This window comes from Cetorhinus maximus, chromosome 17 (assembly GCF_964194155.1).
Source record: "Cetorhinus maximus chromosome 17, sCetMax3.hap1.1, whole genome shotgun sequence".
In the NCBI taxonomy this organism is placed as follows: Eukaryota; Metazoa; Chordata; class Chondrichthyes; order Lamniformes; family Cetorhinidae; genus Cetorhinus; species Cetorhinus maximus.
In genome coordinates this window covers 71,300,218-71,323,146 of record NC_135895.1, presented here as the reverse complement: position 1 = coordinate 71,323,146, position 22,929 = coordinate 71,300,218, and the positions used below count along the sequence as shown (strand labels likewise).

The 22,929-nt window shown below is 44.6% G+C and overlaps 1 protein-coding gene across 1 annotated transcript in view; it reads right to left on the bottom strand.

Moving 5' to 3' along the window:
• Window positions 1-4,821: 4,821 nt before the first annotated feature.
• The window catches only part of LOC144692498 (L-selectin-like), a 40,179-nt gene continuing 22,071 nt past the window's right edge, over window positions 4,822-22,929 (bottom strand). Inside the window, exons 4-10 of the mRNA XM_078561443.1 lie at window positions 17,071-17,178; window positions 12,072-12,257; window positions 11,101-11,286; window positions 10,585-10,770; window positions 8,957-9,073; window positions 7,867-7,894; window positions 4,822-6,520 (exon numbers count right to left, since the gene is read on the bottom strand). Of these exons, the coding sequence (XP_078417569.1) occupies window positions 6,514-6,520; window positions 7,867-7,894; window positions 8,957-9,073; window positions 10,585-10,770; window positions 11,101-11,286; window positions 12,072-12,257; window positions 17,071-17,178 (818 nt within the window). The 3' untranslated portion in view covers window positions 4,822-6,513. The remainder of the gene's footprint in view (window positions 6,521-7,866; window positions 7,895-8,956; window positions 9,074-10,584; window positions 10,771-11,100; window positions 11,287-12,071; window positions 12,258-17,070; window positions 17,179-22,929) is intronic.

The following is a 22,929-nucleotide window of genomic DNA, read 5'->3' as shown; positions in this document are numbered from 1 at the left end:
TCTTTGACATATCCAGCATTCGTATTTTTTATCTTATAGAATTAACTAGTAGGATGGTGTGGAATTGTTGTAAATGCAAAAGTGGGTTGGAGAGGTTTCTGGCTGTCACCAATCTCTATGGCTGACAGATCTCTACTGGACAACGCAAGAGATTCCCGGAAATGGGCATGAAAATTCCACTGTTGCTAACAGCCCAGGAAGTCTTAGCATTTCAAATTTTGTTGTGTGGTAACACTCCCTCACACCATCACAAACTTCTGCTGCAGAGTAGTCTCCGGCTGGGTAACATCACCCTATCCCTCCTTCCCAACAGAGAGCTGCCCTACTTAGCAGTAACTAGATCGGGGACCAGCTTGTTTATTGGTGTCTTGGGGATGGGACTGAGAGAGAGAGAGAGAGTGCAGCAGTATTTTGTACATATCTAATAATGGACTGTTAGTAGTTTCAGTCCATTTATTGTTGTTCAGCCTAGTTGTTTTAAGAACTCTAAGACCACTGTGCAAAGTATCCATATTCTCTCCTGTGGCTGCTTTCCCCTATCCACAAGGTCACACATAGTTCTTTCATGAGCCTTATGGAGAATGTTTTCCTCCCAGGCCACTGCTGTTTCTATGTTTGGATGATTCCCCATTGTGCCTTTTTCCTCCCTTCCTCCAACTTTTTAGTTGCAACAGCGTTTGAAGATGTTCCACATTCGTGATTGAATAAGTCAATAATCAGAACTTGGAGGAAGAAAATATCTAGCCCTTGCAGAATTAGAATTTAAACTCATAACCTTGCCATGGAGAATGTACCAGTGAAGGCGATTGACAGTTAACTGTTAAGCATGGTTTGAAATTTAACCAGGCAGCTTGACCCTGATTGGTCAAGGCATTGACCTGGGGAATGAACCATCGAATGGCTGTCACTTATTTTGCTTAGCTGAGACAGGTGCAATGTGCGTACGTGTTTTTTCTGTCTGTAAAGAACAGGGCCCTGTGTATTAATATATGTAACTTCCAGTACATGCAAATGTGCCACACTGTGAGCCAGACTGATAATCTTAAACTGGCTGTCAGCACACTTAGCACACTGAGGGTTATTTAGCAAATGTTGTCCAATCGCAGAATCACATCTAAGGTTGGACACTGCGTTTTGAGTTTTGCAAGCACAGGCTGATTGGTATGGTCTGTACCCTGCCTGTTGTGAACAGCATCTGGGACATGCTGTTTGATCCAATCCGCTAGTCTTTGGAACATAGGGCCCACATACCTGGCAACACACTGGAACTGAAATTCGTATACCATGTTACTCATTTGTGTGATAGGCAGAACGTCTTTTTGACTTGACGGCAGCATCCTGTTAGTGGCGAGCAGCAGTCATGTTGCTACTGCACACTAGCAGCGTGAAACAGCTCAAATTTTTGAGATACCTTGCTTGCAATGAGGCACATTTGCATTGTACTGAAGGCTACATATATTAACACACAGGGCCCTGTTCTTTCAAAGTACACACATTGCGCCTGTTTCAGCTAAGCAAAATAAGTGACAGCTGTTCACTGACACATTCCTCAGGGCAATACCTTGACCAAGCAGGGTCAAGCTGCCTGGTTTAAATTTCAAACAATGCTTGGCAGTTAACTGTCAGTCACCATCACTGGTGCATTCTTCATGGCAACACCACTTGCCCACCAATCATTACTCTCTTTACATATAGTATAAATTGTTGTTTTCCCCTTTATATTGGTATTCTTGCGAGTGGCCTGATGAGTGCTAGATGAAAAGCTTAGACATGTCTTTTTTTTAGCAATACTCAAATTCTGTACTATCAAATGACTTTTGTGTCTCTTGGGCAACCTATACATATGCAGGTGTAGCGAACCGTGATGGCGAACCTGCCATATATATCAAGAGTTATATATATATATTGCGGGATTTTGAATGACCTGTCTGACTTTCACATGCAACGTGAATGCCTTACAGCATCCCAAGGCCTTAAGATGAACCCTGACATACACATCAGTAAACCTGACAAAGGGTTAGGAATAGCCACCCTAACAAGCGTGACTACATCAACAAAACGCATGCCATTCTTAATGACAAGTCCAAATTCATATCCATTGGACATTGCTCATCGCTCTTACATAAGTCCAGCAAGCATTTTTTTTAGCTTACTTTCGAACAAGGCTGTCCAGGCATGTTGAGCGGTAGGTCCAATCGATATGAATTTGGACCTGTCATCAAGAATGGCATGCATTTTGTTGATATAGTCATGCTTGTTAAGGATGGCTATTCTTGTCCCTTTGTCAGGTTTACTGATATGTGTGTCAGGGTTCATCTTAAGGTCTTGGGATGTTGTAAGGCATTTACGTGGCATGTGAAAGTCAGATAGGTCATTCAGAATCCCGCAATATGCATGCACTAAATCAGCTAGGTGCGCTTTCAAGGATTCAGCATCTTCAGTGGATACTAGGTTGAGGTGGAATAGTTGGGTTGAGCGGAGTTCAAACTCAGCAAATACCTCCTCCCGTTTGATTTGGGATGAAGGCACACCAAAATTGAAACCATGCGCAAGAACAAACTCCTCACTTTCTGAGAGTACATGGTCAGAGAGATTTGTTACATGTTTAGTGGCATCATTAATTGCGTTGCCAAACCACTTCCGCTTAAGTGAGTTTATGGAGCGGACGTGTTTAATTTGGGTACAGTTTATGGCGTGGTCATCTATTGAAGCAGTATAGCGGCATGAACAGATCAAGTCAAAAATGAAAGATATTTGCACACCTCAGACCAGGCGCAATGTAGGGCACGGTGTAAATTAGTACCCCTATTACCAATCTGTTCTATCTCATCTCACATAAATGCTCGCTTGATCATGGGATTGTGTCTCACTTTAGGATTATCGATATGTTTGGAAATGAAAATTGGCACACCTTTGGGTTTAATACACACTTGGAGAAATTCAACAGATAGCTTACCTGTCCTTAACTTACCTGTTAGTCAAACTATGTTGTTGATATCCTGAATTTGGTCTTTGTTGTACCTCTGTCACAGGTATACAAATAGTCATTTAGTAGTACAGAACTTGAGTATTGCTGAAGAAAGGGACATGTCTAAGCTTTTCGTCTTGCACTCATCAAGGCATTGCTCTGAGGAATGAGTCAGCGAATGGCTGTCCCTTATTTTGTTTAGCTGAAACAAGTGCAATGTGTGTACATGTTTTTCCTGTCTGTAAAAACAGGGCCCTGTGTATTAATATATGTAGCTTCTAGTACATGCAAATGTGCCACACTGAGAGCCTGACTGGCAATCTTAAATTGGTTGTCAGTTGCAAATAGGGCCCAAACCATTTGCTAACCATGCAAGCTTGATGCTGCTTTACAGCACATCAAAGGCATCCAGCAGGATAATGGCTAACTTGATCAGATAATTTCACGCCAAAATACATGCAAACTCATGAATGGGTCGAAGGCCTTCACTTTCAGCCCTGAAAAGTGCCAAGTCTATCTCAGATTGCTCTGGAAGGGCAAGGTCTCAAAAAATTTTGCAACAGATGAAGCTAAATGTTTCTCGCTGCTACTATGCAGTAGCAACACGTCTGCTGTTCGCCACTAACAGGATGCTGCCGTCAAGTCAAAAAGATGTTCTGTCTATCACACAAATGAGTAATGTATATGAATTTCAGTGCCAATGTGATGCTAGGTATGTAGGCCGTACGTCCCAAAGACCGGCAGATTGTATCAAGCAGCATGTTCCAGCTACTGTTCGCAATGGGCAGGGTACAGACCGTACTCAGCCACCCCGTGCTTGCAAAACTCAAATCACAGTGTCCAACTTTCGATGTGATTCTGCAATTGGACAACATTTACTAAATAATCCTCAATGTGCTAAGAATTACGCTGACAACTAATTTAAGATTGTCGGTTGGGCTCACAATGTGTCACATTTGTCTGCACTGGAAGCACATATGTTAATACACAGGGCCCTGTTCTTTGCAGACAGAAAGAAGATGTACACACTTTGTGACTGTTTCAGCTAAACAAAATAAATGACAGTCATTCGCTGACTTATTCCTCAGGGCAATGACTTGACCAGTCAGGGTCAAGCTGCCTGGTTTAAATTTCAAACAATGCTTGGCAATTAACTGTCAGTCACCATCACTGGTGCATTCTCCATGGCAACACCACTTGCCAACCAATGACCACTCTCTTCACATACAGTATAAATTGCTGTTTGCCCCTTATATTAGTATTCTTGCAAGGTGTCCTGATGAGTGCAAGATGAAAAGCTTAGACATGTCTCTTTTTTCAGCAATACTCAAGTTCGGTACTACCAAGCAACTATGATTATGTTCAGTGTGTTAAATGTGGATGTTGCAGTTTGGAGGTAGCATTTGTGTTAGTGTTGTGTACAACAATTTGAATCTGATAACCAAATATGCTTTACAACTGAATCCTTTTATTGTGTTTGACCCAAGTCTTTGACACATGCAATAACTTTAAGCAGTGAACACAGAGAAATAAACAATATTATCACAGTTTTTTCCCTGGGTAGAGGCCTTCGTTGATTGTTTTGATCATGGCTGTACAATTGTAAAGGAAAGCTTAAGGTCTTTATAAGCTTCTAGTCATGCACACAGTTCTTGTTGATTTATTATGACACAACTGTAATTGTGAACAAGACATCCAGAATCCATTTAAATATGCATTTACCATTTAAATATGCCACAAATCAACTGGAGTTAATGAACCCATTGACATATTAAACCCTAAAGCATCCTGGGACTTAACAACTTTAACCACATCAATAATTCTAGCTATAGTACAAATCCACAAGCCAAAAATTATGGCACAGTATGGTATTGCCTGGATGGCTATTTTTATTAGGCAGAGCAATGCAAAAAACAACTGAAGATGTGATCAGACACAACTCTGATAGTTCAAATGAAAGCCTAGGCCCAAAATGTTAATTTTCTCTTTCAGAGACTTGCAGACCAACTCTACAGTATTTTTCTGTTCTTATTTCATTATTCTAAACCAACAATTCTAATTTTTCACATTCACCTCTACATATATTTGTAGAACAACATTTTTGTAAAACTCATCAATGCACAGAATCTCATAGTTCACAGCAGATATTAGCAATCTTGCCAGGACTCAGCTCTGAAGAAGTTGAAGAATCTCTTGGTTGGTTACATTCACAGATAGCATACACTAAAATAAAGCTGTGCTTTAATGAGATTCAGGACCTTGAACCAACAAAATATTGCAATACCATACATAAAGAGCATTCAAAAACATAAAGCAAGCTCTGCATCAAATAGCATCAAATCTGCAAAAAATAGCAAACCTGTTGGTCTGTGGTAGCTAACACTAACTCACTTATTTTGGCATACTTTGCTTGGTTAGTTAGTGTGTCAAAATATAAATGGGTTTGAAGTAAAATTAGTGAGGGGATGTTCTAAAATGTACTGAAAATTGTTAGTGACTCAAAAAGCTGAATAAGCTTGTTCCTTTTTGACAATCAGGAATAACAAAAAGTCTTGCATTTACATAGTGACTTCCGTGACCTTAGGACATCCCAAAACACTTTACACCCAATGAAATACTTTTTAAGAGTAGTCAGTCCAACGTGATCACTAACTTCCATCAATCCCTTCTCTCTCCAGAAATGTTTGTAGTTGCCTTATGGTCATTATTTCCTCTGTAATTGATCCCACAAATTTATTATTGTTAGATGGGGCTGTTCTATTTTCCTCTAATATTGGAATCTTTTATTGTCGTGAACAATTTCTTAATTGTCTTCTGAATTTCAAACCGTTCAATCTCCTCTATTCTTTTAACCTTTCCTTATAAACTAACAAAAGGATTGAAGGTTTAGCCTCTCTGTTACAATTTCCTCTCTCTCAATTCTTTTTCAACAAATTTTCTTTTTTCCTCTGCTTTCCTAAAGGTTCTGACTCCTTCTGGTGCCTGCCTCCATAGATATTAAACACCCTTTGGCAACTTCTCAAAATGCAAACTGCACATTCCCCTTGCATGAAAAAACAAAAATCCAGGGAAGTCAAACATGAGTTTGGTGTGTATTTTGAAAGCTGCAAAAGGGCCAACTTGCATTTTGTGGGGCCAAGACAAAAATTTGAGTCCTCATCTCTGCACATTAACCAACCAAGCAAACTAATAAAACAAGGGAATTAATTTAACCAGTATTTTATACATTTTAAGTAGTCCTTAATGAAGTATAGGGCAGCTTATCGGATCTCCAAAACTGCTCAGTAATGATTGACAAAATGGGACATAAACATTGGCTTCTCCTCTCAATCACCATTAGAAACTTAAGTGTAACACCTTCACATTTAAACACAATCTCAGTCCATAGTTTTAAAGGGAGGTATTATTCTATATTTGAATACATTTTATGGTTTTTTTGGGAAGCATAGTGACAAAAAGCCTCCTTTTTTGTGTAGAAAATACACGTCCCAGGTGTTGAACATCCCGGCCTTTTTCTGGTTGAGTCTTGGAGTTGGCCAGTCTATTTAAGTGCTGTAATTAAAGGAGCAAAATTGAGAATCTGTTATCATTATTTGCTAACAACACTTTAAATACAATATTCTGATTGACTAAGTATGGTGCACGCTTCCTTCATGAGAGGTAGCCTAACAAGGGTGTCAGCTAGTTAGTTGCTTCATTATATCCATAACTATTGATAGTTCTTAGTTACAAATTGAAGAAAAGTTGATATATATTAAGAAAAGGATGAAACTACACTTTTTCCTATGTAGATTTCTGAATGGATCACAGAAGAGTCCTCTACTTTTCTTTCCTTTAACAGGATTTCACTGTGTCGGTTAAATTAAGCATTCGTTAACAATGTCAGTCATGGAAAGGCTCCAGGCTCCAATGCCAGATCATTGGACAGAAGTCCCACCAGTTCAGCATTCAAAGGACTAATCAACTTGGGTAGCTTCCATTTTCCAGAAAGCCTTTGGATAGACCTTTAGCTATTGTTTAACAAAAACGTTCTGACCTGTTGAATGCTGAAGCTATCTCCCTAACAAGGCAGGTGACAAACTCCCAGATCTCTGCTGGTACTGGGGATAATCCCATGATCAAAAACAAGGCAGCGAGTGAGAAGCTCTTATGTTTCTGTTGGTACCATTGTATAAATGTACAGTGTGATTAACATTGACACTAACCAATTGTACATAGGATGAAGACACCAGTCATATTCTTAGACCACTCATGTCTGTAAAGGGGAGGATTGGGCATAGCAAAAATACCACAGAAGCAATTGATGAACATAATTGGCTCAAAAAATTTTCTTTTCATCAAGTGCCAGGTCAACAACAAGGTTTAAATGAGGTGGAGATGAGAAGACAATACAAATTTAGAAACAGTGATGCCAAGCCTGTACTGTAGACGGTAGGTGGAGAGGAAAAATGAAGGAGGTGAGGAGCTCCATAGTTGTCAGGCCTAAGAAAAAGTAAGTGAAAGAAGAAATTAACCAACAATTGAGAAATAAATTGAATGAAGAGCTGAGCAATTAAAAAGATCTGAGGGAGGGGAGGGTGGGACAATAAGATTAAGTTGGAGAGACTGATTGTAAAATGAGATAAATGGAATAGAGTAAGAGTGAAAAATGGGCCTGATAAAAAAGGTCAGTGAAAACTTGTGGGACTTGGAAGTGTCAGTGAGAGGTGGTAGTGGTTTTACCATCCAGCAATCCAATCAGATGCAATACCTAATTAGCCACATAGTTACATAAGGAGCTAAATCTGGAATCATACTGGCTGCAGTCATAGTTCTATTTGCCAACCCAATTATTCAAACATTGAGGAAGCAGTCAAATAGAGTGCATTTTTTTTAAAGAGACAGATATAAAGAATTACCTTACAGGTGAAAAATCTTTCTGCATCACTAGAAGACAAAAAAGTAAATATATCAACTCAGCTCTCAAATATTAAATTGTGTAGTAAATTTGGATCAATATGCATTCCTCAAACTCTGTTCCAGTAATGTCCAGGAGATACAAAGTTATACACAAAAATCTGGAAGTTGCTGTCAGAGAGGCATCATTTCTCCATAAGGAAACAAAAATGTCATGTCATCATCTGGCTCCCCATTCAAATGTATTGAATGACATGAAGTTTCTCTGCTGATGTCACAGGTACTTTATAAATCCATAATAGTTTATCTATTCCTCTCTGGAACTGAAAATTAATTTTTTTGCAAGTGTGGAGTTACATTCCTTAAGTTTTTAATTAGTGTTGGAAATTTCAAAACATAAGTTTTTTTTAAAACTTTTCCCTTCTCTTTTATTTCCCTCTATCCAATCTTTCCTTTCCTCTTTTTATTCCATTTACTGGACCTGATTTGACATTGAATTTCCCACTCTACTTCCTTATTCAGACTCTGTGTGCTCTGTAATGATTTTCAATCAGATGGCTAAGGAAAATATGAGGTTGCTTGTCCTCTTCACACAGGCTCCAGATGGCCTGACAGAGTAGCCTGTCCCGCTCACAACAGCTTGCCAAGCAAAACCCCATAGAAAGTCTAAGGGCAAGTGGCATTCTAACAAGCATACTTTCAATCTTTACAGCAAAATCTGGCTCATTAACTGTTGTGTGCAAAATGACTGCTGTGTTTGACTAGGTAACAACAGTTACAAAGCTTTAAAATGAGACCCTCTGATTGTCCCCGCTGCAGACTGTAAATTGTATTGTGCTTACTAGCATTATAGTTTTACATTCTATTTCTCCCCTGTTTTTAGGTTTTACCCAGCACCACACTAAGGCAACCTATCTGACCACAAACCTTTATCATTGCTATTTGGTCATCACTTATTCATTAAATTTTTCCCATTTATATAAATGGACCATAGACAAAATTGAGTCACAGAATGTGTACATGAGCAGAGAGATAACCTTGTGCAGTAACCAATCAAATAACAGACAAGTGAAATTTAAAAAACAGATTTACCTTTCTTTCGATAGTGTTTGATAAGCCAGATAACAAAAGGCACGGAAATTAAGCAGGCTGCTCCTGCAATAGAAGTGCTGATCAATTTTGTAGATTTGTGTTGTTCCTGCACAGTACCTGAAACAGGAAAAAAAGCTGCAATTATGATGAGAGAATATAGGAAAGCGCTAGGACATGAGGAGTGAGTAGGAAAGTTCCACTTAAGGTTCATGGTGTGGGCTGTTACCTAACTCACCAAAAGTGGAAATGGAGGTGCTTGATTTAGCTTGAGCAGCACTGAGGTAGGCAGATGAAAAAAACAACCAACCAGCAGCCCAACTACTGATTCCTATCCAATCATTGCTGCTGGAAAATAGATGTCTGGGTATGAGATCTGCGAGGACAGGATGGGACTGAACTGCAATAGAATGACCATCTGTACTCGGAGGTGACAGTGTTTCCATACATGTGCTGCCCTTGTCCTTCTGAATGCTGGAGGAGGTCATGACTTTGGAATGTGCTGCCAAAGAAGCCTTGGTGAGTTACTGCATACAATAGTTAACACTAGATAACACACACTGTAGCCATGATTCATTGGTGTGGTTGGGGTGAGTGTTGAATCTTAGGGAGAATGTTTCACAGTACACAGTGAAGATAGTACTGTATACATTACACATTGATAATCACCCACCGTGGATGAAGTGGTGATCAAGCATACTGCTTTGTCCTAGATGATGTTGGCCTTCTTGAGTGTTCTGGAAGTTGCACTCACCCAGGCAAGTGGAGAGTGTTCCACTCCTGACTTATGCCTTGTTGGTGGTGGAAAGCCTTTGGGGGTCAAGATGTGAGCCACTCACAACAGAATAGTGCACCTACTTACAGCAACAGATCAAAGGTCAAACAAAAATTAACCATGCTCCGCCCCAGCAACACAAGTAGAATAACAGATTTTGGAAAGTTATGGTCTGAGGACACAATGTTCACATGTCGTGGTAACACCCATGACTTGAGCCCTTCTTCCAAAATTAACAACATTTATAAGTTCACCAAAGAGGCATTTTCGCCTGGCCTAGCACACTGCCTTCTAAGCCTTCCCATTGACTCACCCACCCCATGCATTGCCTTCAAACATCAACTCAGGCTGTATTGCACGGAGGTAGTGGCAGGTGGACTCCTCTGTCCACCTAGTGAATGAATGGGTTAATGTATTCAGGTCTGTTGCTCGTGCAGTATAAATTTTTAGATATAACATTTTGATTACTCTCAGATTAAAATAAAACAATTACATTGCAGTTCTAAAGCAGAATAGGAAGGATATATTATCTGATAATTACAAATATAAGACAATGATGGAAAATATCCGAAGAGATTATTTCACACAAGGTAGACTATCACCTAAGATTGTAATGCTGCACATTTTTTGAAACTCCAGTTTCAACACTTAAGACCAGCGATGATAAATGGGACACTTGAAATTTTGGATTTTTTTTTTTACAAATATTTAAAATATTTTCTGCACTACCCCGAAAGCACTAACACACGATCAATACTGTTTCTGAAACCCCGTATGATTCAACACTCTCATTGGGGTGGGGTGGAATTGTGGAAACACAAACATATATTAAAACAGAAGCTGGTTCACAAACTACCTTCACAGGCTGGTATTCGTGATGACCACATTCCAGAGCCCTCACACTGAAGACTCACTGATCCATTCAATGAGAAACCTTCCACGCAGCCAAAGTCACAGGTTGAGCGATAACTGAAGTTTCCAATTGGATGGGAACAGTTTCTGGTCCCATTTCTGGGGATCTTTGGAATTTCACATTTCATAGCTGGAATGGAAGATTGGAAGTTGAATAACCTTTGCTTTCATATAAAAATTTATCAAGTAGGAATATCTCAATGCACCTTAAAGGAAGCTTCTCTTCATTAATAAGGACTATAATTTAAATTGTGCTAAATAGGCTTAAATGTGAGATTTGGCATCATTTTAGGTATCCAAGACAGAAAATTGTTTTGGCTATGAATGAATAATAAACATATTTAGCTGAGAATATGCACATCTATATTGTAGATAAATTGGAAAGTATATGTAGAATTCTTATAGCCAATGAAGTTACAAGTTGAGCTGGAGTTGCAGTGGGTATTGTTTGAGACTATACCTTCACAGCTGGGCGTCTTTGCTGTCCATGTTCCTGTCGCATTGCACCAGAGACTCTGTGACCCCTGCAGTGTAAACCCTGCTGCACACTGGAAGTCACATGTGGAGTCGAAGCTGAAGTTTCCATTAGGATGGATGCAGTTCATAGTCGCTTGGTCAGGAACATTGAGAGTTGAACACTGTTCAACTGGATAGGAGGTATTGGAATGATGTATTGGTTATTGTGTATTAAAGTATGTTTTTTTTTATTTTGGTGTGTAATTATAAAAACACTTATTTTTTGCCAGGTATATATTTTCTCAAGTCCTCATATATCTTTAACCTATGCACAATCAGCCTCTGAGAGACAGGCAGGAGTTTTGTTGCCAGGCCTCTCATGGTGCAGGTCTGAAAATAATTACTTTGAGGTACATGAGGGCACTCAATGCACCTTAAAGGAGAGAAGATTCCCTTAATCTTTTTGAATGAGAATTATAGTTTAAATTGTGGTTATTAGACTTAAACATGAGATTAATTATTATTTTAGGTATCCAATACAAAAAAAATTGTTTTGGCTATGAATGAATAATAAACATATTTAGCTGAGAATATGCATATCTATATTAGAGATAGATTGGAAACTATATGTAGAATTCTTTGAGCCTCTGAATTTACAAGTTGAGTCATAACTGGATTTTCTGATGACATGAGAATCTTTGTCAAAGAATCTATGGACATCCACATTTCACAGTTAAAGTATATTTCACTGAAACCCCAGTACAATAACATCTAAAACCAGCAAAGATGAATAAGGCATTTGAAATTTATTGCTTTTTTAAAATACTTAAAATATTTTCTCCACTACTCCTGAAAGCACTAACACACGATCAGTACTGTTTCTGAAACCCCGTATGATTCAACACTCTCATTGGGGTGGGGTGGAATTGTGGAAACACAAACATATATTAAAACAGAAGCTGGTTCACAAACTACCTTCACAGGCTGGTATTCGTGATGACCACATTCCAGAGCCCTCACACTGAAGACTCACTGATCCATTCAATGAGAAACCTTCCACGCAGCCAAAGTCACAGGTTGAGCGATAACTGAAGTTTCCAATTGGATGGGAACAGTTTCTGGTCCCATTTCTAGGGATCTTTGGAATTTCACATTTCATAACTGGAATGGGAGATTGGAAGTTGAATAACCTTTGCTTTCATATAAAAATTTATCAAGTAGGAATATCTCAATGCTCCTTAAAGGAAGCTTCTCTTCATTAATAAGGATTATAATTTAAATTGTGCTAAATAGGCTTAAATGTGAGATTTGGCATCATTTTAGGTATCCAAGACAGAAAATTGTTTTGGCTATGAATGAATAATAAACATATTTAGCTGAGAATATGCACATCTATATTAGAGATAGATTGGAAACTGTATGTAGAATTCTCTGAGCCACTGAAGTTACAAGTTGAGTTGTAACTGAAGTTTCCGATGGCATGAGAATCTTTGTCCGGGGCAGAATTTTCCCATTGGCGTGCGGGGTTGGGCCCCGTATGCCCGTGTGTAAAATGACATGAGGTGACGTCGGGCGAGTGTCCTGACATCACTGCACACCAACACGATATTTCGTTGGGCCGGCGCGCGATGTTCTCCGATGCGCGCCCGCCATTGATTAATGGGCCACTAAAGACCCTTGAGGCGCCAATCGACCGTGATTTTTCGGCGCCCGTGCAATCTTCCGGTCGGCACATGGGCGCAATGGACAGGAGGGAAGGACACATTTGTATAAACCTCATCCACGGGTGGGATAAGAGGACTCAGTGGGGTCCCAGAGTGTGCTCTGTCACATGTTGATTTTTCAAAGTTTTTGATACTTGCCTGTGTGATCTGCAATATTTGAAAACGCATACCAGCTGCTTGGACTGGACTCACAACCTCCACGTCAGCAGGTGGGGAATCTTTTTTGGGGCCTGCATGTTTCAGGAAGCCTTCCCTCAGCCTGGGAATGGGCGCTGAACTCTCCACTGGAGGCGCCTCCTCTGAGGTGGAAGGGAGGGCTAGAAGGGGGAAGAGGCACGTGCTATTCCTTGATGCTGACCCCTCACTGGGAGTGGCAGCTGAGACAGCCTGCTCACTGTGCTGTCCTGTTGGCCTCGACGACCTTGGTGGTTATGCTCTGGCCCGTGGAGCCTGTGCTGGCCTCGTCTGGGAGGAAGCTGCCAGTTCCACAGCTGGTGTCTCCCCAGTCGTCGCAGCCTCACCAGATGCAATGGTCACTGGAGGAGGGGTCATCAAGGCATAGCACGTGGAAACATAAAGATAAGGCACCTAAGGCACACCACGCGTTTATCACTGGTGCTTTTGTGTTGGCCCACAATGAGGTCTTTATGAGTTGGTGTGATATTTAACACCTTTTTCATTTTGTTTCATTAAGTTTCTTTGGCTGCAATATTAAATTAAGACATGTCACCATGGCTGAGGGTGCCTCTTTTGTTCTGCAGGTGGATGGTTTCCAATAATGTAATGAGTGTTTTGTGGGACATTCAGCTTTATTAACAAGGAACAAGTTAATGGGGTGGAGGAGCCCTCATCCGGAGCGCCCTGAGAGGAGATCGCAGAGATGGCAGGCAGCTGCTGCGACAACGTGAGGTCACTTTGGACCTCCCTGTTCACAGTAGGTGGATGGGCACCGAGCTGGGAAACTTGCCCAGACCATCTCCCACACTGGCACTAACCAGCTGTGGTCAATGCCAATGTGAGGGCTTGCTGGTCTGAGCGCATCCCCAGGAAGCCCTGCTGGGTCTCCTGGAGGAGCCTCTCCATGAGATTCGCCACTCTCTCCATGGAGGACGCATGGCACTCGGACATGAGGCTCATTGCTTCGGCTCCTCCACCATGGAAACCAAGTCAAGCATAGCCTCATGTATCTCCCCCAGATGCTCCCGGCCGCATTTCCTGTGTTTGCTGCATCGTGGACGACTCCAGAGGCACATCATCAGGCACAGACTGAGCATGTGACTGGTCCCCAGCAGTCCTCTGACTGCTGGCGCCATGGGCACTCTCTGTATCTGCCAGTTCCTCCGGCGAGTGTGAAGTGCCCTCACTGCTGTGCCCCAGGACACTAGCCAATGTTCTAATTTCCACCGAGGTGCTAGTATCTGTGCTGGTGCCTGCCTGGCAGAGATGGTGTGACGCTGGTGAGACTTCAGGGCCCTCAGGTGTGACGGGGGCCTCTGCTGCTCCTCGCTGCCCTGCTCTGCTGATGCTGAAAGGAAGAACAAGGACATTGTCTCCACGTTAACTGATCCAATGTCAATGTGTATCCCTGTCCCCAGGATCATTATTCGCTCATCCTTCCATAAGCAATGGTCAAGCCATGTTGCCACCTTCAATCACTGAACATTCAGCACTGCCATGGCTGCTGGGAGAACAATGGTGACCTCACTGCTGGGCAAACGTATCTGCCCGTGGCACCCCAGCCTCACCAACAACGGTGGACCTGGGCGCATGGTGCCTCTCCAAATCTAGGGCCTCCTGCTTGAAGCAGCTGAGAATCTCTAACTGGGCCGGCCCTCTGCCAGTCCTCACCTGCTCGGCGGTATTATGTGCATTCTTCTCCTGAAAAGGAGAGAACAGCATTGATTAGTGCTAATTATACCTGGACTCTCTTCGCGGACGACCCACCCCAACCAGAGTGGGACATTGCAGCGCTCCAGCCTCCTCACCCTGCTGCTGCCGAACACTCTCACAAAGGTGCTAGACCTGTCCACTCCCCAAACCCCTTTGGCCAAATGCTGCCTGCATCACATTAGGTACCACATGGTCTAACCTTCCATAGCAAGGGGGCGCAAGCACGTGGAGCGCAGAGGACAGCAGATCGATTGGTGCCAATGCCACCTTGAAGCTCCCCTCCTAGCATGGCATCACCCTGACTTTGACATATCCTGGAGTTCCAGCACTGCGCCTAGGTGCAGCTCCTCCAGGTTGCCGCCAAAACAGTAATGTGAATCTCAGTGTACCACATGCTGCGGGGGCAGACCCCATCTCTTCACCACCCTCTCAGGGAGACCTTGGCAGGGGCAATACCTGCTGGCCCCCCAACGAAAGACACTTGCCGTCAATGATTCAATGCAGTCACTACACTCAGACTTGGGTGAGCTGGGGGTGGGGCACCAGGGGCGAAAGCCTATCTGCTGGATTAAGTGACCAATGCTAAGGTGGTATTCACCCTTCCTGAGCGCAACAGGTCATTGAAGCGCTTCAACACTGGATCCAAGTGCGCCACACCACGTCGTGGGAGCTCACCAACTTCGCCACCTCCTCCCAGGCACGTTTGGTCATGTGGGGGAGCCTCCTCCTCCCATCCTGGGGTGTAAGAACCTCCCGTCGTGCTGCCACCTCCTTGAGACGGGCAGCAAGGCAATCGTCAGAAAACTGAGGAGCACAGTGCCCCCCTGCCCTACCCTCCTGCCTGGCCTGCTCACCAGCAGCACTCTGGGAAGCCCTTCCACTGGTCATGATTTGAAGCCTTGGAAAAGCTGCAGCAACTTATTAAAACAGTCCAATGGTGACCCGTTTGTCATTGCACTGCCCGCCCATCCCACTGTCCCCAGGAGCCGCGATTCACGCTGGGCGGGCCTTAATTGGCCAGCCCGCGTAAAATGGCGGCGCGGACCCGATCGCAGGCGGCCAATCAAGTCCATGCCCGCACCCGTGCCCGCTCCTGCTCTACCCCCTCCCAGCCAGAAAATTCAGCCCCAGGAATCTCTGGACATTTCACAGCTGAAGTATATTTCATTGAAACGCCAGTACAATAACATCTAAGACCAGCGATGATGAATAAGCCATTTGAAATTTATTGCTTTTTAAAAATATTTACTCCACTACTTCTGAAAGCACAAACTCATGATCAATACTGTTTCTGAACCCTGGTATGATTCAACACTCAGTGTAACTTCCGATAGTGACCACTGCAGGCAGTAGGCTTGCATGGAGCTGTTAGGAAGAAACGATATAAAGCCATGTACATACAGGCAAGCACTCTGAACTCAATGAGGACTCATTTTACAAGCTTCACACTGTGGGAGCACAAATTGTCAAAATTGAATTGGCACTGCCCAGTAACTTCCAATCATGCAGTTTAATAATCAGAAAGTCATTAGCGATGCACGCCCACATTTCTGATGTATACTACCTGAGGGCACGGGCTCCTCTACAAGTGAAATAAAGTGGTATCGTTCTGTAATCTTCCCTCCTCCCTTTTTGTATAATTGCAGTGTGTTGATGTTCAATGCTTTGCAGCACTGAGACACCCACATTGAAATTATTACTTGTTGATAAATATTTTTACAATACTTCTTTTAATATCAGTTTCTCGATGGTGGGATGGCGCAGTGATACCAGTGTTTTGAGACATCGAGTATTAGAGTGTAAGGATATGATTTCTCACACTGGGAGTTCTTCACTTCAGAAAACTGGCAAGAATGTTACCCAGATTATCATTCTCTTTCTCTCTCTCCTTTATTTATTTTTTGTTCTCTCTTTTTGCTTTTTTCTTCCTTATTTTTGCTTTCTTCATTTACTTTTTCATGCATTCTTGTCCTTCATTCTTTGTTTTAATCCCTCCATGCCCTCTCTCTCCATTGAAAACTCAGAAGTCAACATTCTGATCTTAACAGATTCCCTGATGACATGAGATCAGCGTGGACAACCCAGGTGCAGACTCATGATTGATTCAAATGTTACTCAATGTACAAAACAGTTTATTACCCAACATAATGTATACGTTTCAATTCGAGTATTACATTTGAAAACAGCACATAAAGCAATGGGATGAATTCAACACTTTAATAAATGGTTCAATACTTTGTTAAAGCAAAGTGGATGCAGCAAATAATTTTGCATTAATATGTTAAGCAATTTGTTATAATTCAGTACAGTAAAATTTCAGACTTCAAGTCATCCACAGTATTCGATAACATTGTTCTTACCAAATTCACACTCTGATCCATAGAATCCTTCATAACATCGACATCTATAATTTCCAATAGTTTCCACGCATTCCCCATGACCACTGCAGGAACTAGACTTGCATGAAGCTGTTAGGGGAAAAAAACAACATAAAGCCATGTACATACATACAGACAAATGTGGCTGCCAAGCACTCTGAACTTAATGAGGACTCATTTTACGAGTCCGAGCTCTGAACAATGAGCCTCATACTGTGGGAGCACAAATTGTCAAAATTGGATTGACACTGCCTAGTAACTTCCAATCATGCATTTTAATAATCAGAAAGTCATTAGTGATACATACCTAAATTTCTGACATGCACTACCAGAGGGCACGGCTCCTCTACAAGTGAAATAATAATTACAGCAGTGAGAATTTCACCCTATATGTACCACCACAGTTTATTATCCAGGTGGGGCAGATGTTCATTTTGTAGTGACTGGGCTCCAAACATTGGGCGGAATTTTCCGTGCCCACTGGCGGCGGGCATGATAGGTGGCGCGAGCAGATAATATGGTGTGATCGGTTTCACGATGGCGGGAAGGATCATTCGCTCAGCCCGCCAACGGCGGGCCGCATTTCCCACCATTGGTCGGCGGGAACCTCATTGTAATACATCAGCTTATCATTATCAGGCCATCCCGCCAGGCTCTTGCACCCCCGCTGGATCGTCCGTCCACGTCGGTGGGAAAGCACGCATCTGCCATTTACTGCAGGATTTGGCGCCACAGGGATATGGAGGGCGTCCGCTGCCAGTGGCTGTGAAAGTGACCGTGGCGCTCAATTTCTATGCCAGTGGCTCCTTTCAGGGCTCCACAGGTGACCTCTGTTGGATTTCACAAGCCACCACCCACAAACACATCCATGAAGTCACGGATGCCATCTTCACGAGGGCACACAACTTTGTGCATATTGCCCAAGACCAGGTCAGCCAGGATGCAAGAGCGATTGGATTCACCCAGTCCCCAAGTTTCCCACAGGTACAGGGTGCGATTGACAGCACTCATGTGGTGCTCAGATCTCCGTCGCAACACACGATGACTACATCAATCAAGGGCTTCCATTCGCTGAATATGCAGCTGGTATGTGACCACCAGAAACACATCCTGCAAGTGTGCGCAAGTTTTCCAGGGAGTGTGCATGACGCCTACATCCTCAGTTGGTCACAGATCCCTGGAGTCTTCCAGGGTCCATAAAGGCTGCAGGGATGGCTCCTCAGGGACAAGGGTACAGAGGCCTTGGCTTATGACACCCGTGTGGTGGCCTCAGACTGCTGCAGAGCGACGCTATAATGAGGCTCATGCAGCAGCTCGCAACTTGGTGGAGCAGACCATCGGGATGCTGAAAATGAGGTTCCGGTGCCTGAACCGGTCTGGTGGAGCCCTGCAATACAGCCCACAGAGGGTGTCATGCATCGTCGTCGTCTGCTGCGCCCTTTACAACCTAATGCTCCAACGGGGAGATGAGCTGGCTGAGGAGATGGAGGAGCTTCACATCTCCTCCGTTGAGGAGGACACTTACAGGAATGAGGGTGAGGAGATCCTTGGAGGCCTCGATGACGGGGATGAGGCTCTCGCACTGGCCAGACAAGGCAGGCGCGCTCAGGAGGCCCTCATAGCTGCCAGATTTGTGCAGGATGATGACGGCATGCCGTGAGGTGACCCCATAGTTCCTCACATCACGTTTGTGAACGTTTGACTCCAGTCTGGCTTATTGCAACGCGAATACCCTCTGAGAATGCTCCTGTCATAGAGAAGTGGTGGAGGCCCAAATAGTCGCTCAATTGCAAGAGGATGATGATGACATGCAGTGAAGACATTCCATAAATTTTCACATAGCCTCTGAGAATGTCTGACACCTGTCTCGCTGAGGGCAGCTCGCTTGCGCTCTGTGATCAGGGTCATATCATAGAGACGCAGCCATGAAACTTTAGAAGCATCTGAGGCTTTGTCCACCTTCAGCACCTGAGCCCTTCAGGGAGCTGGAGCACAGTATCAGTGGTCACAGATGCTGGTGTGATGGGGCCAGCCCCACCTTAATGGTGCTGAGAGCACACAGAGAGAATGAGAGAATTCTGAGGCACCTGCCCACTACATTCTGGCAGCAAAGACCAGCACCACTGAGGTGCAGGCATCAGTAAAATGTCAGGGAGTATGAGACTGGACCATCACTGTGGTCTGAAGGCTGCACAGAGCACGGAGAAGAGGCCCTGGACTGAGACACCTGCCTTTATCTTGTGCAGAAAGGTTTCACATCTGAGTGACAAAAACACTGCTCATCAGAACAAGGAGCCATAGACAGAGAGACATTCTTGGTTTATTGACGATAGTGAAGAGTATGTACAAGTGATTAACACCCGTGGCCAGGCTGTGCAACTAATTCTCCTTAACTTTCCTAACCTGTTGCTACGTCTTGGTGCTCCCCGGACATCTACAGCGGAAGTGGAGGCAGCCTGCTGACTGCTATGCCCTGTCTGTCATGATGTTGGCGGGCATCCTCAGGAGGGCTGAGACTTGGAGGGCCCTGGCCTGCTTTCGGGGTCCTGTTGCGTGGCAGTGGCACCCTCCTCGACTTGATGAGTGGGAACTGCTGAGGTCACAGGAAGAGGGGTTTCGGATGGGTTGGACACTCTAGGAGTCACCTGGATGGATGGCACCGGGGTATGTACCTGCTGATCCTCCTCTCTACGGGTGCCCGAGGGCCCCTGGCTGACTCCTTGAGGAGCAGGGGTAGCTGGAGTGAGATCCAGCTGCCCAGCACCCCTCTTGCATATACGGTCCAGAATTTTTCGCACGTCAGGTGGGGGCGCGCCTGACCCGAAGTAGCGAAAAATGACACACGATGACGTCGGTCGAGTGTCTTGACGTCATTGCGCTCTCGTGCAATATCTCGGTCGGTGGGCGCACACAGGAGTCTGCAGCGCATCCGCTGACAATTAACAGGCCAATGAAAGCCATTAAAGTACCAATTAAATATAATTTATCACTGCCCATACAATCTTACAGTTGGCGGGCAGGCGAAAAGGTCAAGCGGCCTTTGCATTTTTTAGGAAACCCCATCCACAGGTGGGGTGGGGTTTCCAACAGCAATTAAAAATAAAATAAAAATTTTACCTTTTCATCAATAATATGTCCCTGGGGACATGTTTTTAACATTTTAAAATTCTTTATTTGTTATTTTCATAAATCTTCATCTCCCTGTGGCGGCTCCGTGCCTCAGGAATCTTTTCCTGCACGCACTCACGTGCATGCGTGAAGTTCCCCGCTCACCCTCCACCACCACCACCACCACCACTCCACCCCCACTACCCCACCCAACACAGGCAGCGGCCTTAATTGGCTCACCAGCGTGAAATCATGGTCGCGGCCTGATTTCAGGTGGTAATCGGCTTCCCGACTGCTGCTGAGCCCGCCCAACAAGGGCAAAATCCTGGCCATAGTGTTGGAGGCCAGCTGTGGTATTAGCGATGGGGTTGAGCCCACGCAGCAGTGAAGTCCTGGACCAAGATCTCCATGGCGGCCCCCATCCTACCGGTGTTGACCTTAGTGTATTGGCATGCCAGCGCTATCACCTCAGACTGAAGGCGGACGGACTCGTCCATCGTGCGTTGCAATCTGAGGAGTATACCGGGCATCTCTTCCTGATGTTCCCGAGCTTGTCTTTGCAGCTCCAGCAACAGTGACATGACCAAGTCCAGAGGCTCATCACCTGACTCGGACTCAGTAGATTTCTGGCCTCCAGCCATCCTTCGAGTGCCAGACACCTGGGAAGTCCCTGCTGCCACCTGCTGTGGATTAGCCAGTGCGATGTTCTCACCAGATTGTAATCCCAGGGCTACTCTAAAGCTCGGTCTCCCCAAGGTGTGTGTCCCTGCGCTGGTGGAAGGTGTGGGTGAGCGCTGTGATGGGACTTCAGGGAGGGTGTCTCCAGATTCCTTGTCAGAGGTTTCTTTGGGGCTTGATTGGAGGCTCTGGGTCATGGACTCTGTCGGCTGCTTCCCAGATGTGGCTGCAAAAACAAAGAGAGATAGTTAGTGCATGGCAGTGGCCTGTGAAACAGGACACATCACTCACAGTATGGTTGTCTGATGGATGTGGCACTGCTGGATCCTCACTTGGTCCAGATACTCACCGGCCAGCTGGATGGCTCTGTTTTCAAAGTCTGTGAGGACCTTGATTTCAGGCATTCCTCCACCGGTCTGCGACCTCTCTCTCTTGTTGTGTGCCAGCTTGTCCTGCATGGATAGAGATGGAGAAAGTTTAAGCAGGACACCTGCTGGGCTAGATGATAAATGTGCCTGGCATGTGTGGGTGTGGTCCCTTGAACGGGATGAGGACAATGTGTGTGAAAGAGTGAATGGTGATGTCCCTTGAACTGGCAGTGAGTGAGGGCCCTGTGGGTGTGTGATGGGTTTTTGAGTGTGTGAGTTGAGAGTGATGTAAAGAGTGACTTACCCTGGCGGAACAGAGGAGATCATTCATCCTCTTGCAGCACTGGGTGGCTGTCCTCTTCTGAAGGGCATTGGCACTGACCATCGCTGCCACCGCCTCCCAAGCTGGATTGGTTATGTTGCCCATCCTGCAGCCAGAGCGGGGTACACGACATCCACAGCACCTAAAAGTCACTCGAGAGACCCATCATTAATCTGGGGGGGCCTGCAGGCTTCTTCAGTTTCAGGGCCATGTCTTCCATACAGCAGTTGTGACCTGGAAGCACTGAGATGTGTGCTGGTGGCTGGACTTTAAACGTGGCATCTGGTGTGATGCAGCAGTGAAGTGGCAGGGTGATGGCAAGCTGGCGAATGAGAGCCAGCCCGCTTTGGAAATGGCGTGTTTCCCGGGAGTGCATAAGTAATGAGACGGGTGCAGGGCGATGCAGCATGAAAACCTGCCATCGCGGCTAGTGGATAAAGTGTTGTCATACCCACCCGCTACCGCACTTACTGCAAATTTGGGGAAATTCTGCCCATCGTCTCTTACTTCCTAATCATAAAGTCTATCACATCATTCTTTCAGTATGCATAATATGCCAGTTGACCTTTTATGTTCATGTATATTCTAAAAGATTATTCCAAATATTTACCATCCTTTGAGTCCTGCTGGCTACCTGCCTGCCTGCTCTCACCCAAATTGAGGCCTTTTAGAGGCCAACAAATGACCACTAAGGCTGCTTTTCATCTGTTGCAATTTTCAGGCCGGTGGGAGTAAGTCAGGCTGGAGCCTTCTCGAGCCTTGGGTGGGGCACCTGCCGCACAGGCCCCCTCCCCGGGTCCCTCTTCACTACTCACCACCCCCCCACCTCACCCCCCCCCCCACTCCACCCACTTTTGGAACCCAGCTACCACCCCTCCTTGCACTACCCCACTCCCTTGGGTCCTCCTGCCATGGGCCCACCAAAAAAACCCTAATATGTACCTTCCATCTGGATCCTGGCTCTATTTTCCTGAGGCTGGATGTAGTCCCAGCAGTGGCCACTGCTCTCGATGGCACTGCTGGGACATGAGAGAGCTGCTGGCCAATCAGATTGGTCGACAGTTCTCTGAGGCTGAACTTCCTGCCCAGATGGGAGAGGAAGTTCTGCCTCCAAACAATAAACACCCCACGCAACTTTAAATGGCTGCAGGGCAACCGTTAGGAATGGCAGTGTGTTCAATGCCAACTTTTTTTGGTGGCAGTGCAGGACACCCTGCCATCTAAAAAATCCTGCCCTGATACTAATTGTTAGAGTCAATGATGCCTTCTAGAATCGTATGTATGCAGACATTGGGTGAAGCCAGGTCAGCTTCAGCTGTCACTGCCCCATGTTCATGTGTCCTTCCAACACTCACCATCAAGGCT